Source organism: Rhipicephalus microplus, chromosome 9 (assembly GCF_043290135.1).
Source record: "Rhipicephalus microplus isolate Deutch F79 chromosome 9, USDA_Rmic, whole genome shotgun sequence".
NCBI lineage: Eukaryota > Metazoa > Arthropoda > Arachnida > Ixodida > Ixodidae > Rhipicephalus > Rhipicephalus microplus.
The window spans coordinates 22,389,196-22,405,095 of NC_134708.1; the positions used below are offsets into that span (position 1 = coordinate 22,389,196).

The 15,900-nt window shown below is 48.7% G+C and overlaps 1 protein-coding gene across 3 annotated transcripts in view; it reads left to right on the forward strand.

Annotated features, from left to right (window-relative positions):
- Window positions 1-7,140: 7,140 nt before the first annotated feature.
- Window positions 7,141-15,900, forward strand: part of LOC119163603 (ras-like GTP-binding protein rhoA) — a 49,288-nt gene continuing 40,528 nt past the window's right edge. The window contains exons 1-2 of one of the 3 annotated variants that reach the window (XM_037415633.2): window positions 7,141-7,479; window positions 8,399-8,647. In XM_037415633.2, coding sequence (XP_037271530.2) covers window positions 8,644-8,647 — 4 coding nt within the window. In that variant the 5' untranslated portion in view covers window positions 7,141-7,479; window positions 8,399-8,643. The remainder of the gene's footprint in view (window positions 7,480-8,398; window positions 8,648-15,900) is intronic. The other 2 variants (XM_037415632.2, XM_037415635.2) reach the window with 2 other exon arrangements.

The following is a 15,900-nucleotide window of genomic DNA, read 5'->3' on the forward strand; positions in this document are numbered from 1 at the left end:
TGACTGTGACGATGATGACAAGTTACATATAAATTATAGTAGGTGAGTATTAATGATTCGTCATCGATGATAAAATTAGCATAATTATGAAAACCAGATAGCCATGAGTGTTGGCATAGGGGGTGCTAAAGAGGCACTTGCCCACCCCCCCATCCAAGCCACACCAGTGCTTGGAAGGCACAGCTGTGCCAGTTGTCACGTGATTATAGAGGCTGGTGGCGAGCTTTGGGCTGGGCGGAGCCTATACGTGCCGCGACGTCTCTACAAGCGCCTCAAAATGACGACGGCTTCTACTCCGGCTTACAAACATAGAATATGTTTATAAAACTCCAGCCGAAACCCACACCCCTCTTTTGTGTATGTGACAGAGTGGTGGAGGGGCTGGGGTGTTGCAACGTTGTCTAAACTGTTCGATATATAATGGTGGTGAAATCCCCTTGTAGCACCAATACCTTGAATGAGTGGTTCGAGACACACATGCAAGAGTTGGTAGGTAGAGGGTTTGAGCCTCGGCACAAGGTAGCATTCTAGCCAGCATGTAGTCTAGACGCATGCTCCTGGTTGTTTCGCCGAGGAACTGGTGCCGATATACCGGTGGGACTTGTAAGCATTCGGCCTACGGCGGTGAAACGCGCCAGTGTTGTCAGTTCAAGGTGGCAAAGCTGTGGCGTAACTTCTCCGTCGCACGGCCGTAACCCGGCAGCTGTCCGGTCGACATTTGCTGGGGTCGTGGGAGTGGAAGTGGTGGAATTGAAGTCCCACATTGATCTTCCTTGCATATTTTTTTTTCGCACATGCAATAATAGCTGACCCTTGTCAGCTCTCTATAATGATACTGCTGTGGGGGACTACTCCGTAGCAAGAACTCAAAGTGGGGGAGGGGCAAAGAGGAGTGGGGTGGTAGACCTCTTAAGCACCAGTTCACTATCGCGTGGAAAGACTTACATAGGTCTCTGTTAGGTGCATCAACCGTGTAGGGGAACACGAGATGTCTTTGAAAAACAAATGTACTTCGCATTTACCCGTTCATTGCGCTGCCTGCACACGTGCAACGCGGCTTCGTGAGACGAGATTCGTGGTAGTACTGATACTTTGGCAAGAGAGTTGCCGGAAGCTTATGATATTATGAACAAGGGTACGGAGTGTATTAGCGGCATGTCTATCTGTTTATTAAAAAAATACACTCTATTAGATACGATGCTTGATTAGCAATGCAGCAGCGACACGCATGGGGTCTGCTGCATGTGGTCCCATGCAGTAGACATATGGTCTACTGCATGGTAGACGACATGTCTGTGGTCTACCATGCACTGTGATCTACCATGCACTGTAGTCTGCCATGCAAAAAGACCAAATGCATGTGGTCTTTTTCAAAATGAAGTCAGTTGATGCTTAGCGCCTGCCCCGTGTGCTGTTTTCTTATTCGCCTTTTTGAGTGCTCTCGCTTTCTACGTTTGCGATGAAAAATATGTCGCACGGCTCATGGTGCCTGAAGTATTGTCATTGTCGGCTAGCATTGTCTATAATTTTGGATTGCGTTGGTCAATGCGGGCTTCGTATGTTCATTTGTTACGGGATAGTGAGTTATGTGGCAGTCGCACAGATAGGGAGGAAACCTTTTCATTGCGCTAACTTGCCAACAGAGAACCAAGGAACTCAATGTACGAGCAATGCACGCAGTACACACTGTTATAGGCGAGAACACGTCTTCGGCGTCGAATAATCTGATCGTCGGCGGAACATGTCGTCTTTTAAGCATCAGTGATCGAACCTTCCAGTGTTATCGTTGGTGCCCGCGTAAGCTCTCTCTCTCGCTCTCGAAAGAGAGAGAGAGAATAAGATGTCTTTATTGATGCTTGACCGGAGAAGCAGCGAGTTATGCCCTAGGGACTTCTAATCCGGGGTCCTTGGGACGTCTCCGGTGACGAGTCAGGCCCGCTGTGATATGGCTTGGAGGTCTTCCGGAAGTCTTTCGCTGAGAGAATGGTCCCGCAGCTCCTCGTTATACGCGAGGAGGGAAGAAAAAAAGAACAAACAAGAAAGAAGGCAGGGAGGTTAACCTGGCACATGCCCGGTCATCATTGAGGGTGGGGCAAACTCAGCCCCACAGATTGACATAATAGGAAAAGGGATGCTGCATATCGGGGGAGGGCGGACACAAAGTTAAACTAGTATATTGACATAGTAGGGAAGGCGGGCACTGCGACGAACTTTTGCCCCCTCCCCTGACGAGGAAGTCAGCGCACGTGTCTGCATAGTTACGTCATCATATGACATCGTCGGTTGGTCATATGACGTCGTCGCTTGGTCAAAAGAGAGCTGATCATGGAGGCTGTGTAAAAACCAGGTGAGGCGCAGACAGCTTGCAATTCCTCCGATTATGGAGGCAGTGCGAGAACACCTTAGGTTCAGAAAGCTCTTGGAGGGAAGCAGTGCTGGGAGGACGAATACATCAACTCACAGTTTCCTAAAATTAACTAGAGGTGACTTTGGCGCTGCGATCGTTCAGCCACCATGGGAATGTTGGGCAGTGCACAAGTTTGTCTATAGACTTCGTGCTTGCGGCTAGGAACGCACTTGCGGCTTTGCTTGTTGCTGTGTCTTGCCTTTGTTTCGAATAAAAGAACGGACCATTGCGAACTTTGTGACCCGATTCAAACCGGTGAGCCCAATAAGGGGTGAAGTGCAACTGCGGAACCTTTGCTGAACTTCATCTCGCGGCAAAGCGTTTTCAGGGCGCACGGAGCCAAATAGAGCCGAAAGATTGAACATTCGACAAATTCGAGCACTATATTCATCATTGCCATGCTGACTGAAGCGCCGTGCGTTGCAACTCTCATAGACACTAGAGCCAGAGTTCCTTCGAGTGTATCTATAAGAAACGCTATGCATCGGCTGAAAACAAAAGCAAGGAGTCCTTCGCCTACGAGTCGTCTTCGCTGAATGAGGGAGCCTGTCAGTTTTTTTTTTTAGTGTTTCTCTGTGCGGAGCCCGCAAATGTATCTTATAGACTGTTCGCACATTGCAGCTGTACGTCGCCTCGGAAACGCACCTCCGTCCGGTTGTCGCTCTTCTGAGTTTGTTAGATAAGAACTCCGAAGAGATAGAAAGAGAGAGAGAGTGAGAGAGAGAGAGAGAGAGAGAGAAAAAGAAAAAAAAGAAAAGAAAACGAAAAGAGATGCGAGCCAGACAGAGGGTCGCCCATCGGAGATCCGCAGCGGTTTTGCGACCGAGAAGCTCCGAAGAGCTGTTCGTTCGTCGACGAGGGAAGACGACAGGATGCGTACGTCGTCGCCCGCGCTGCTCTGTCGATCTCGCTTCCTTCCACGAGACTCGTGCGGCGTGATTTCATTTCCTGCGAATTGCATGCACCGCGATGCGCCACCGATGCCGCCTCCCATGCAGTCTACGGCATATGTATAGTTTCCTCCTGCGAGTGATTCTTAAGAGAAGTGCCAGAACCGTTGTTGGGCAACTGTCGCGTGGAAATGATACCAAGTGCACATCGAGTTAAATGGCACTCTGGTCATTTATGACGTAGGAATAAATGCAAGCTGCGCCAGCAGAACCTCGGCTTGCTTGTTAACCACCTACGCAGAATATCAATGAGAGCTTGTTGTACAACTTCTGTGGAAGTATGAGTAGCACACATATTGAAACGTAATAGTCCGCCTTTGTTACCTAAAAAAAGTTGATCATTCCGTCGTTAGAATCGGTAAAACACGATTGATTGATTGATATGTGGGGTTTAACGTCCTAAAACCCCCATATGATTGTGGGAGACGCCGTAGTGGAGGGCTTCAGAAATTTCGACCACCTGGGGTTCTTTAACGTGCACCGAGATCTCAGCACACGCGCCTACATTTCCGCCTCCATCGGAAATGCAGCTGCTGCAGCCGGGATTCGATCCGGCGACCTGCGCGTCAGCAGCCGAGTATTTTAGCCACTAGACCACCGTGGTGGGGCGGTAAAACACGAAAGTAAAACGTGTTATACAGAAGTATAGTTGAATCTTTACTTTCGCGGACCCAGAGGTGATGATTTCGGCTGGCGTTGTCGGAACTTTTTTCTTTGTCTTTCGATCATTCGTATTTGTTGACGTTATTTCCGTGACAGAAATATGTCACGGAAGTCTTGGTACGTGGACCCCTGAATAAAGCACTTTCGCGTTAAAATAATGTTACATGCCATCGAGAACAAGGAACCACCTCACAGTTGATTAAGCCGACGATTGCGATCCTGCTCGTGTTGTGCCGTGTTTCATAACTATCTATTGCTTGGCATTTTAACATCATGGTCAATTTTTTTTATATAGCAAGACACCGCTCGTTTCATGGTTGATCCCCCATGGTGGCTTACGCTGTTTAAAGGGACAGTCAATCAATCAATCTATCTATCAATCAATCAATCCACCATATTGGATGCAGCTGCTCTTACTGCTTCGTATTCTGTAAATAGAACTCTTTCTTATTTACTCTCACCCTGGTGACAATATTGTCACGGTTGTGACGATAAACACGGCAATGGAAGTCGGTAAAGATGGAACTGTTTATTGAACGAACTTGTGCCCGTGAAAAGAGTGACTCTCCAAGTGCAATGATAACGGCGCAGACAGTCGTCAGTCGTCGGATAATCTTATCGGCGCTAAGTTGCGGTGACATTTATACATCTGACATGGAAGATTGCAGGATTATTCTAGGTGGCCGTGTTAGTTCCAGAATAACCCATGCTGTTAGAGTTGGGCGCTCAAGCATATCAGAGCAGTCTAAGAAAGTCGGGAATGTTATGAATTTGGAAGCGCTGCGCCCAAGGCGGCGGATTACACGGGTATCGGGTTCGGCTGCAGGCAAATAGAAGGAGCGGGTCTTGCATTGTACTTGTCGGCTGGGCAGTGATGCCAGAGTCACTGATGAAATTAGCGAGGACGTTTAAGTTTTCAAGTTTTCAACGTACTACCAGCGACTAAACCGACCAGCTGTCTTTGTGGGGCCATAAACTGTCTAAATCTCGCGTATAGTGCATGACGTCAGAGAAATGAGAGCATGTGATTGGACAGAATGGCAATTAAAAAAAAAAACTCTTCGGTTGGAAATGTGTTGGGTGTGGGCGGAGGTTGTAGACTCGCTCTGTGAATTTCTTGCCGACCGGCTGTGCCCCCGCGATCTCCGACGACTGCGCAACTCTGACCGACTGGGTCGCACTACGCCATCTGCTGACGCCGACAAGAACTCCCGCTGGGTGGTGCCACGTCCTCGGACTTTTGTGACGGTGTCCATCTTTTCTACCTTCTCCTTACTTATGTGGCTGTCCCTGCGCCTTTCTCTCTCTATACCTTTAATTCCTCCCTATCTTTTTTTTAATCCCTCCTTACCCCCCTTCTCTGTGCAGAAATGTGGAGGTGCCCTCCATTGAGAGAGAGGCAGTAACGGAACTGCGCTTATTTCTTCCTTTTCCCCTTTCAAGGTCACTTTGCAGCTTGTACTCATTCTGACCGCCCTAAAAGAAACAAGTAGTAGGGAACTCCGGGTTGATTTTGACTACGCGAGAGACTTTAATGTGCACCTCCGTTTAAATTCACGGGGTGTCGTTTTTGTTCGCAGATCCGCGAATAATGTGTTTACGCGGCTGCAGCCGTGCACATTCTGTAGCAGCACCAACGCGGACAAATTGCTACCAACTGCGCTCGACGTAACCCGAACCTTTGCCGTATATAGAGTCGGCCACTGAGTCTCGTCAACCTAGTCGTACCGGTTTGGAGCTTGCATCGAATAATACGATTTCTCGAATGATACGTTCTAATTTCTGGTTCTCGCGAAGGTCTTATCAAAGAGTTTCCACTGCATTCGAGCCGACGTTGAGCGGGTGAAAAATAAATTATCTGGTCAGGTTACGTAGTGCCGATAAGCGGTGGTTTATTCGATCTGTTGGCTGCGTATACGTATCATGGCATCTCAGAAGCGTAAGGAGAAACACCGGAAATGGGAACCAGGCAGGAGGAGCACTAACTTCAAACTGAGTTTATTTTTTCATAAGAAGCCAGTCAGTCGCTGTCGTATGAAAAAAAGAGCAAAAGATGCGCCAAAGTGCATGCGAGCGCAACAACTGAACTAACAAACAAACATAAATACCACTTCTAACGGGAAAACCGCAACGAAAACAAATGTTTAGCGCTCTAGGGTCGTAAAATTCTAGCGAAAAACAGGACATGCCAGGCGTGCAAGCTGCAGCCACTTATCTAACCCCAGAGCTGGATACTTATCGAAGTAAGCCAGTTCACTGCTTGTTAAGTTAGTATACGATAGACTAACTCGCGCACAAGCATTTCCGTGCGGATATAAGACGTTTTAACGATCTGCCCCGATATCTTGCTTCGGTGTCGAAGGTTAACGCTGGTTGTTGTTTTGTCCAGATAGAGTTTGCGCCCACATTCTCGACAGTGCAGCGCGAGGTGTGCAGAGGGTGATGTACTAATATGCAGTGTACTGTACCGCGTGTTTATGCTATGCGGTATAGTCGCCGTCAAATATGAAATTAACATCGGGCCAGGCCCGTAGCAAGAAATGTTTTTCGGGCTGTCTACCTGCAGAACAGCTTGACCATTTGAGCAAGACACCTATTCTTATCACTTATTTTCGGCAAGACAACCCCTTCCAGAGAACTTAAGCGTGGAGGGGGGGTGGGGGTAAATGGGTCCTCCTCCCTCTGGCTACGCGCCTGCAGCGCGCTTCGAATCTACGAACTGCTCCCGGCGACCAGCGACCTTACCTTGACAGTAGTCCCACCTCCCACCTGACTTCCTCGTCTAAGAAGCGACTCACTAGTGGGCGCAGTAAAGCTCTTAAAACGACGCAAAGCGCATACGCCAGCAGGCGTCTTTCCCAGCGTTTCTCGTCTCGTCATGAAGGCTGAGCAACGTGTAATTCCGTGCGCGCGTGTATTCCACCAAGCCTTTCGAAGCCGGCCGCTTGGCTTGTTCTACGTGACGCGGCGCGTCGTTTCCTCCAGTTGCGAAGGAGAACGGGGCGAGCCCCCTCTTCTCTCTGCCTCGGTCCCCTCGATTACCTCACACCGACGACGATGTACGCGTTGGCGGCGTCGTCGACAGCGGAGGGAAAGACGGTGAGTACCGTGACGCCGCTCGAGAAGCCGCCCGCGCTGGGATCGGACGCTTGCACATCGCTGTCGTCGCGCAAGCGACAACTACATGACGAACTCTCGACGAACTCTCGCCGAGCGACGACACCTCAACGGGCCCGTCTCCCCTTCTCTTCTGCCTTGGCCGTCGCCGAAGGAGTCGACATAGAGAAGAGGTGCAAGCCGTTGGCACTGCGCCGGCCGACTCAGGAGTCGCTCCACTCTCGTGTGACATGTGAGTCGCGTGGTTCGTCAAAGCCCGTGACTATTGTAAACGCGTGGGATACGACCCGTCAAAGACGTCTGGAAGACGTACAGGTTGCCAGGATCAACAGGTGCGACTAGGTATTGAGACGGACGTCGAGATACGGCGTACTTTGTCATTTTTCTTTTCGTGGCGCAGGAGATTGTGCTTCGTTTGTTCCGTTCTGAGACATCTACAAGACGTGTTCTGTTTGGCTCAGAGAAGCAGGTGCATCGGTAATAAGCCGCTAAGCGTATCTTAGGCGACGTTAAGTAACAATTTGATTCAAAAGCAGGAAAGAGGCTATGTTTGAACATTCAGTTTTGATACCACCAGAAGGAGTTTCTTTTTTGGCCTACTACAGCATATGCACACAGTGAGAGTCTATAATTAAGAAGTGACATTGTTTTGAAGACGCGGGAAGGACTATCTAAAGCATTTCATTGATAGACCTCCCGAAGACGTACTAATAGGGCTATAGCAGCTGGTGCGCGAGATGTTCAGGCGTTGGTTGAGAGACGACGCTTTGTTTTGAGGGCAGGAAAGAGAGACTGTGCTTGAAAGCAAATTGCGCACTTGTAGAAATACTGGTGTTTGAGGAGACCTTGGGACTTTTCTGAGATCAGGAAAAGAAAGAAAGGCAAGTAAGTTGTTGCGTTCGAGAACATTCGAGAACACGTTTTAGAACAAGTTCTGTGATCGAACTTGACAATACCTCCATTTCGGCTACTCTTGAGGCTCATTCTAAGGGCCATCCTACGAACACTTTTCAGGCTTTGTCTAAGCACAAGTTCTCCGACAAGTGTAGCTGCAATGTGCTTGCGCTCTTGAAAACGTCTCGGATTCCACTTTGTCAAGTAATCTTTAGGACGTTTATGAGACGAATTCTTGGCAAGACTACTAACTTCAATAAGTAAAGCTTAAGATTACGTTCTATCGGACCGGAAAAGTGTACATGTTTCTGACAGGAGGGTGTGAAACTGTTCCGAAAGTCACTTAGCGGAACCATATCTGATGCAGTGTTCACTGAGAAGATCTTCCGCTGTGTGTGACAGTTCCGGGAGGAGCCCAGACTACTCTGAAACTTGATGTCGGTGACGTAGTGGCACAAGGAAGACAGGCCTTTCAGTTTGGTTGCCCAGTGTGCTTTTCGTGGAATGGATTTGGCTGGCTGCCTTCAAGACCGACAACGCCGTTCCGTCAACAGCTGAATAAGCGAGACATTCTTTGTACGGCGGGAACTGTGATAGAACATCAGCTCAATTATGGGTGAGTTGCGCATTTTTATCCATTTTGTTTCTTTGCTTTTGCCACATACGCGGGGGCTCTTGAGTAGGTTATAGACGTTTTTAATGGAGAGGAGGATGCCCCCTTTCCCTTTCTGGGCTGTTGCACGGGAGTACGAAAGCTGACGTCACAGCTTCAGTCCTGCATTTTTTGGGGGGTAACAGCCCAGAGGGGCTTATGGCGGCACCTAGAGAGCCTTCAGTAAAGAGGTCTATACTTTCTGATGGCAATTCATCAGTCTTCATGTGCTATACCGCGTTGTGACAAATTCCGATTTTCATTATTCATGCTCGTTTATATACCATGGAGGGAAAAGATAGTCGGACACGAGCAGCACTGAATCAACTCACCAAGCAGCCAGTTTTATTCAGCTGTAATTATAAACAATGGCACCAAACCCGTAGACAGACAGAGAATGGACTTCAATCAGGAATTATCAGGAATGACTGATACATCAAACCTGTAGCCAGGAACTTTTTTTTGGTGGGGTGAGGGGGGGGGGACTTGTTGAGGGCCTTGATAAACACATATTTCTATTATTTGTCCTCGCTAAAACACCCTCCTCCATCCGAATTTCGGGGGGGGGGGGGCGAGGGCACTCACCCTTTGGCTACGGGTCTGAACCCCACATGCGACTATCACGAGCGGTAACCGGTCACCCTCGTAGTCGGGCGGCGGCTCCATTTTCGATGGAGGTGGAAATGTTGTAGGGCCGCGTGCTCAGATTTCGGTGCATGTCAAAGAACCCCAGGTGGTCGAAATTTCCGGTGCCCGTCCACTACGGTGTCTCTCATAATCATATGGTGATTTTGGGACGTTAAGCCCCACATATCAATCAATTATCGTAATCGGGAAGAAAAAAAAATACAGAAAACTATTTTATTGGTTTCAAAGATAAAACGCACGCGATTGTAAACAACAACTAGAAAAACAGGTTTTATTCTGGCCTCCACAGCCTCATCTGACGTCATCAAACGTGCAGTCATTCCCTTCGCTATCACCCCTTTTTAACACCGAAGCCGATCTTAGTCAAGGCTTTTCACTTCCGGGATCCGTGCTAACGCAGGCGAGCATCATCGAACGGGTATGCGCCACGGAAATTGGGTAAATCCCACCGCATGCTCACCAATGGTACACTAAAATTCAAGGCAACACTGAGGAGGCAAAAAAATGGATATGTGCCACAGGAATCTGGGTGACCTCAACGTCAAGGCACCGGCATGACATGTACATCCCCCCTCCCAGATCACACAACGATTGTTTTAAGTTCAGTTTTTTTCCGCGGGCGATCAGTGAGTGGAACAGGCTGCCGAATTCCACTGTCTTATCAGAATGTGTACCTTCTTTCTTGAAGGGCCTAAAGGATGTCGTGTATAAAGACGTATAGTTTATATTTTGCTTATTCTATGTCCTCAAGAGCAGAGTGCTTTGGCTATTTCTTGTCATTCATTGTCATGTATAATAGAAGTTGTATAGGGAGTACCTATTTTTCTGTATGTATATTGGTTTTTTCCACCCCTGTTATAGCTCAAATAGGGCTGACAGTATAATAAAATGAAAATGAAAATGAAATGACCTGTGAGAAAAGTGTCGTTATCATAGCCGCGTATGGGCCTTGGAAGTTGGGGAAACATATCCGACTACACGCGGGTTACACTAAATATGAATCGGTTAGCCCAGCAAAGGCTGCGCGCGTTACCGTAGTCACATAACTGTCACGTGATACTTTGTGGTTTTAAAAGGTGGTGGCTATACTACCACCTCAAACTCAAAGAAAATCGCTTCATTAACAGCAGTGATGCGACACATCTAGATTTGCGAAACATAGAAAAGCGATAGCTTTATGAATGGAAGGTCACGTTTTTCGCTGTTCGGTTGGTGTCAGCAAAGCTGGGCTGTTATTTTTTTTTATTAGCATATGGCGAGCGAATTCTTTCTGCTTTCAACTTCACTCTAAAAAAAAAAGGTTGTAGTTCTTACTGAGTTCGGTTTACTAAGTACTTTTCACATATGTTACTAGCCGGTTAGTAAGTGAACTTAGTAATGGAGAGGTTAGTAACCGTTAATAGCTCCACCGTTACTAACACAGTTAGTAATGGTTACTGACGTAAGCAGCAACAGTTGCTACCAAAAAGAATGTACTAGACGTGATCATTTCGCCTCACGAATTACCTGTTTTCTAAACGGTCGTATTCACGAGCATCAACATTTCGATATATCACTGAGTAATTACGAGCATAATTTCAATGGATGAAATTGCGCACAAATTACGCACATAATCTCGAAGTCCACGCGAAAAGTACAGTTCTTAAGTGGTTCCAGAAGTATTTATAGCCCTTAATTTGGGAAATGCAGCTGGTGCCGGTGGGCGGCTACGCTGTAGGATGTATTTAAGTTAGGCGCCTTTATTTGTAAAACGTACAGTTTCTTTTTAGATGAGCGAGGTAACGTAGTGTAGGATGTTTAATCAACCATATTAGGAAAAACAATTAGTTATGCCTATTTTGCATAACACCGCCTCAACACGGTCTATTATGCAAGACACAAGGTTAACTAGTAAGCTTACATGTATTGCCTAGATGAACTTGAATGCATCCCCGTGCTACTAAATAGGTTGTTAGACGCTCGTAGTAATAACCTCCAAGGTTTGTTTAACAAGTTCATTAAATACGTGCATGATGAAAAGTTACTAACAGTGCGCAAAACGTTGAACAGTTACAACCTTCAAGCGTTTGTTAACGTAAGTAGTGAAAGGTAAGTAATGGCACAAGAAGGTTAGTAAAACAGCTGCTGTTACTAACATTTCGCTCGTGGTTACAAGCTTTTCACAAACTTTTTTTAATAGTGTCACGAGCGGTTGCAATGCACGGCGCATACAGCGCGAATGAACATTCAGAAAAAAGGTGAAGAAGGAAGACGACGTTGGGTGTGCTGTCTCGAGACCCCTTGTGGAAGTAAACGCGAACCATCCAGGCTCGCCTGTTTTTCAACCTTTTCGTGTACTTCTTGCGTGTAACATTTGGTGGAGCTGTGCTGGGTACCTCCCACGACCTACGACGGAGCCGTCAGCACCAGAACTTCGTAGAAGCCGTCGCCTTGCCGGACTTTCGCCATCGCGCCCCGACATGTCTCTGGAGCAAAATGACCCCCTCGGCAATGCCTCGGCAAGACCACCGCTGTATCAGCATTACCGAGAGCCACGGCCGTTCTCAGCAAAGCCAGGGGAAGACTTCGATGAATGGCTGACCCATTACGAAAGGGTAAGCCAATGCAACAACTGGAACCCGGCCAGCCAGCTCAGGCATGTCGTTTTTTATTTGACGGACACGGCCCTGGTTTGGTATGAAAACCACGCCGACACGCTTACTACATGGAGCAGTCTTATTGAAGAAATGAAGAAGTGCTTTAGCGACTCGGACACTAAGAAGAAACGAGCGGAAACAGCTTTAGCTCAGAGAGCTCAGGTGATCGGCGAGACTTGCACGACATATATTGAAGAAGTTCTCAAGCTGTGTAAGACCATCGACTCTCGAATGCCCGAGGAAGATAAAGTGGGACACCTTTTAAAAGGTATTGCGGAAGACGTCTATAACTTCCTCATTGGAAAAGACAACCTGAACACCGTATCAGACGTGATTCGGCACTGCCGCACATTCGAGGCGCTGAAAACTCGCCGAATCACGCCGAAGTTTGGACGGCTAGCCAATGTCACGACTGTGGCCAGCGTTGACGCGAGTCCGCAGACAGACCTCTCAGCTACCATTCGGCAGATTGTCCGTGAGGAGCTCCTGCGGCACGAAGAACAAACGCGTTATGCGGTGCCGCGTTGCGCCTCCGTCGCTTTCCGAGACGCCGTCTGCGCATCTCCTCCGGCTACTTGGCAGCATTCGGTGAATGCTGCGGATTGTAACAGCTGCCGACACGACCCGCATTATGGCCAGACCGAACAACGCCATTACGACTCGATTGATCGGCGTTTTGATCAGCATCCACGCGACGTTCGCCCACGAAGACCCAGCACTGCCTACGACATCCAAGGGGAGGGGATGAGTTACTCTCAGCCTGTGGCCGCTGTGGAATATTTCAATCAGCGTCCGGAAGTTCGCCCTCTGCCCGTGTGTTACAACTGTGGCACGCCTGGCCACATAGCTAGGTATTGTAACCGACGTCGGGCATTCAGCAATGGACAGTCGGGATCGTTTATGCAACACGGTGGTCGTGCAATGGACACTAATAGGCCAGGAAACACCACTTTTGAAGGCTACTTCCGAGAAGAAAGAAGCCGTCACTTCCCTCTGGACAGCTATTCTGGAGAACAAGAAAGGTATCGAAACCGTTACCGCTCTCCTGCCTCCGAACGTACTCTGACACCACCACCAGCTTTCCGAGCGTCTCGATCTCCATCTCCCAGACGGCGTGTGACGTCATCATCTCCTCGACGCCGCTTCGCGTCACCACCGCCGGGAAACTAGCCAGCGCGGCCGATGGAGGTGAGGTCGCTGGAAAATCTTTGCTGCCGACTCGGATACCTCCACCTATCTTCATGCTGAAGAATAAGGTTAATGTACTTATTGATGGCGTTTCTACCATGGCTTTAGTCGACACGGGAGCAACTGTTTCTGTCATGAGTGTGGTGTTCAAAAATCTGCTGGGACGCAAGGTTATGTTTCATTGGGACCACAGCACAAGCTTTCGTGGAGTGAGTGGGGACTCATTATACCCGGTTGGTGTGTGTAACGTGGATGTCTCCTTGGGTGGTCAAACCTTTAACACTGAGTTTACCGTGCTTCCGCGTTCCACACACGATGTAATTCTCGGCATTGACTTTTTGAAATTGTGTGGCGCCAATGTTGACTGCCGAACAGGAGAACTCAGTATTTGCGGAAGTGTGTCCTCTGCGCTCTTAGAAGAATCATCCCAGCAAGAGAGTGTGTTTTGTGTTTCTGAAGACACTGTTGTGCCCGCTTTATCCGCGATGCGCGTTCCTGTTGTTTGTTCGTCTTCTGTTAGTACTTCGTTCGATGTTGCGGTGGAACCGGTCCATAGAAACTGTCTTAAGAAAAATGTGTTGGTTCCGTATTGTATGGTTTCAGTTACCGATGGATGCGCAGGGCTATGGACGCTAAATTGCTCCACTGAAGCCGTAGTGCTGTCTCAAGGCCTAAAACTTGCTACGTTTCAGGGAGAGTCATTTATACCTATGGCAGTGCTTACAGAACTACCGGATACAGCACAAACCAGTGTCTCGCACACCGCAAACGAACACATGCTCGGAATGGTAGCTACATCGCTCAGTGACCATGAACGTCGTGTTTTGATGGCCCTGCTCTCGAAACACTCTTCAATATTCGACTTTGCACAGCACGACGGCCCCACATCGATTCCTGCATCCCGTACTCGCCATCGCATCAACACAGGATCCGCTGAACCGATTCGTCAAAAACCCTATCGTGTGTCCTCTGCGGAGCGAAAGATCATCAGCGCTCAAGTCGAAGAAATGATGGGTAAAGGAGTAATTCGGGAATCGTCTAGCCCTTGGGCAGCTCCAGTGATACTGGTGAAGAAGAAAGACGGCACGTGGCGATTCTGTGTCGATTACCGTCGCCTAAATGCCGTTACTAGGAAAGACGTATACCCACTCCCACGAATTGACGACGCCATCGATTGCCTCTTTGCGGCTTCTTACTTCTCTTCTGTGGATTTACGATCAGGTTACTGGCAAATCCCTATGCACCCGGATGACAGAGAGAAGACCGCTTTTGTAACGCCCGATGGACTATTTGAATTCAACGTGATGCCTTTCGGGCTTTGTAACGCCCCCGCAACGTTTGAAAGGTTCATGGACACTATACTTCGCGGTTTGAAGTGGGAAGTTTGTATGTGCTACCTAGACGACGTTGTGATCTTCGGCCGAACATTTCGTGAGCATAACGAGCGCCTGGACTTGGTACTGAACTGCTTGAGGAAGGCCGGCCTTGTGCTTAATTCTAAAAAGTGCCATTTTGGTGAACGACAGACACTTGTGCTGGGACACCTGATCGACAAAGAAGGTATACGACCAGATCCACAAAAGACAACAGCTGTGGAGGCATTCGAGGCACCTCGCTCTGTGAAGCAGCTACGAAGTTTTTTAGGGTTATGCTCCTACTTTCGCCGTTTCATTCCCAAATTTGCTGACATAGCTCATCCGCTCACATGCCTTCTCCAAAAAGGTGTTCCTTTCGAGTGGAGCTCGGAATGCGACTCATCGTTTCGGCAGCTAAAGCTACTGTTGACGTCCCAGCCTATTCTTCGCCACTTCAATCCGTCATCACCGACAGAAGTTCATACCGATGCTAGTGGTGTTGGCATTGGCGCCGTACTAGTTCAGCGTGTCGGCGACAGCGAGCATGTGATATCGTACGCTAGCCGCTCATTGAGTCGCCCCGAGCGCAACTACACTGTCACCGAACAAGAGTGTCTGGCGGTCGTCTTCGCTGTGCAACGGTTTCGATCGTATCTCTACGGGCGCCCCTTTACTGTCGTCACGGATCATCACTCTCTATGCTGGCTTGTGAATCTTCGGGATCCCTCTGGTCGACTAGCACGCTGGGCGCTCCGTCTGCAGGAGTATGATTTCGTTGTTTCCTACAAGAGCGGCCGGCGACACGCTGATGCTGATTGTCTCTCTCGCCTGCCACTCCCAACGACTGAATGTGACGCGGACAACTTTGATGAATACATCGCTTTTGTGTCCACGGGATTTCCGGATATGGATACCTTCATATCAGAGCAGAGGAAAGACGACAGCTTACAGCCGCTATTCGCGGCCGCGCGGGAGTCCGCTGCAGACAATCGTTTTCGCTTACGTGACGGCGCCCTATATAAGACGAACTTCTCGACTACCGGTGCGCGCTACCTTTTGGTTGTCCCCAAGAGCCTTCGCAGTCACGTATTATCTGCCATGCACGACGAACCAACTTCCGGACATCTTGGATGCACAAGAACACTCTACCGTGCTCAGGAACGCTTTTATTGGCCCCGGATGCGCAATGATACCGAACGGTACGTCGCCAGCTGCACCCAATGTCAGCGTTACAAGCGACCAACTGACGCGCCGTCTGGTCGCCTTCAGCCTGTTTCGCCTCCTAGCACCCCCTTTGAGCAAGTTGGTATAGATCTTCTGGGCCCTTTTCCGCGATCCACAGACGGCAATCGTTGGGTCATCGTTTGCGTAGACCACTTAACCCGTTATT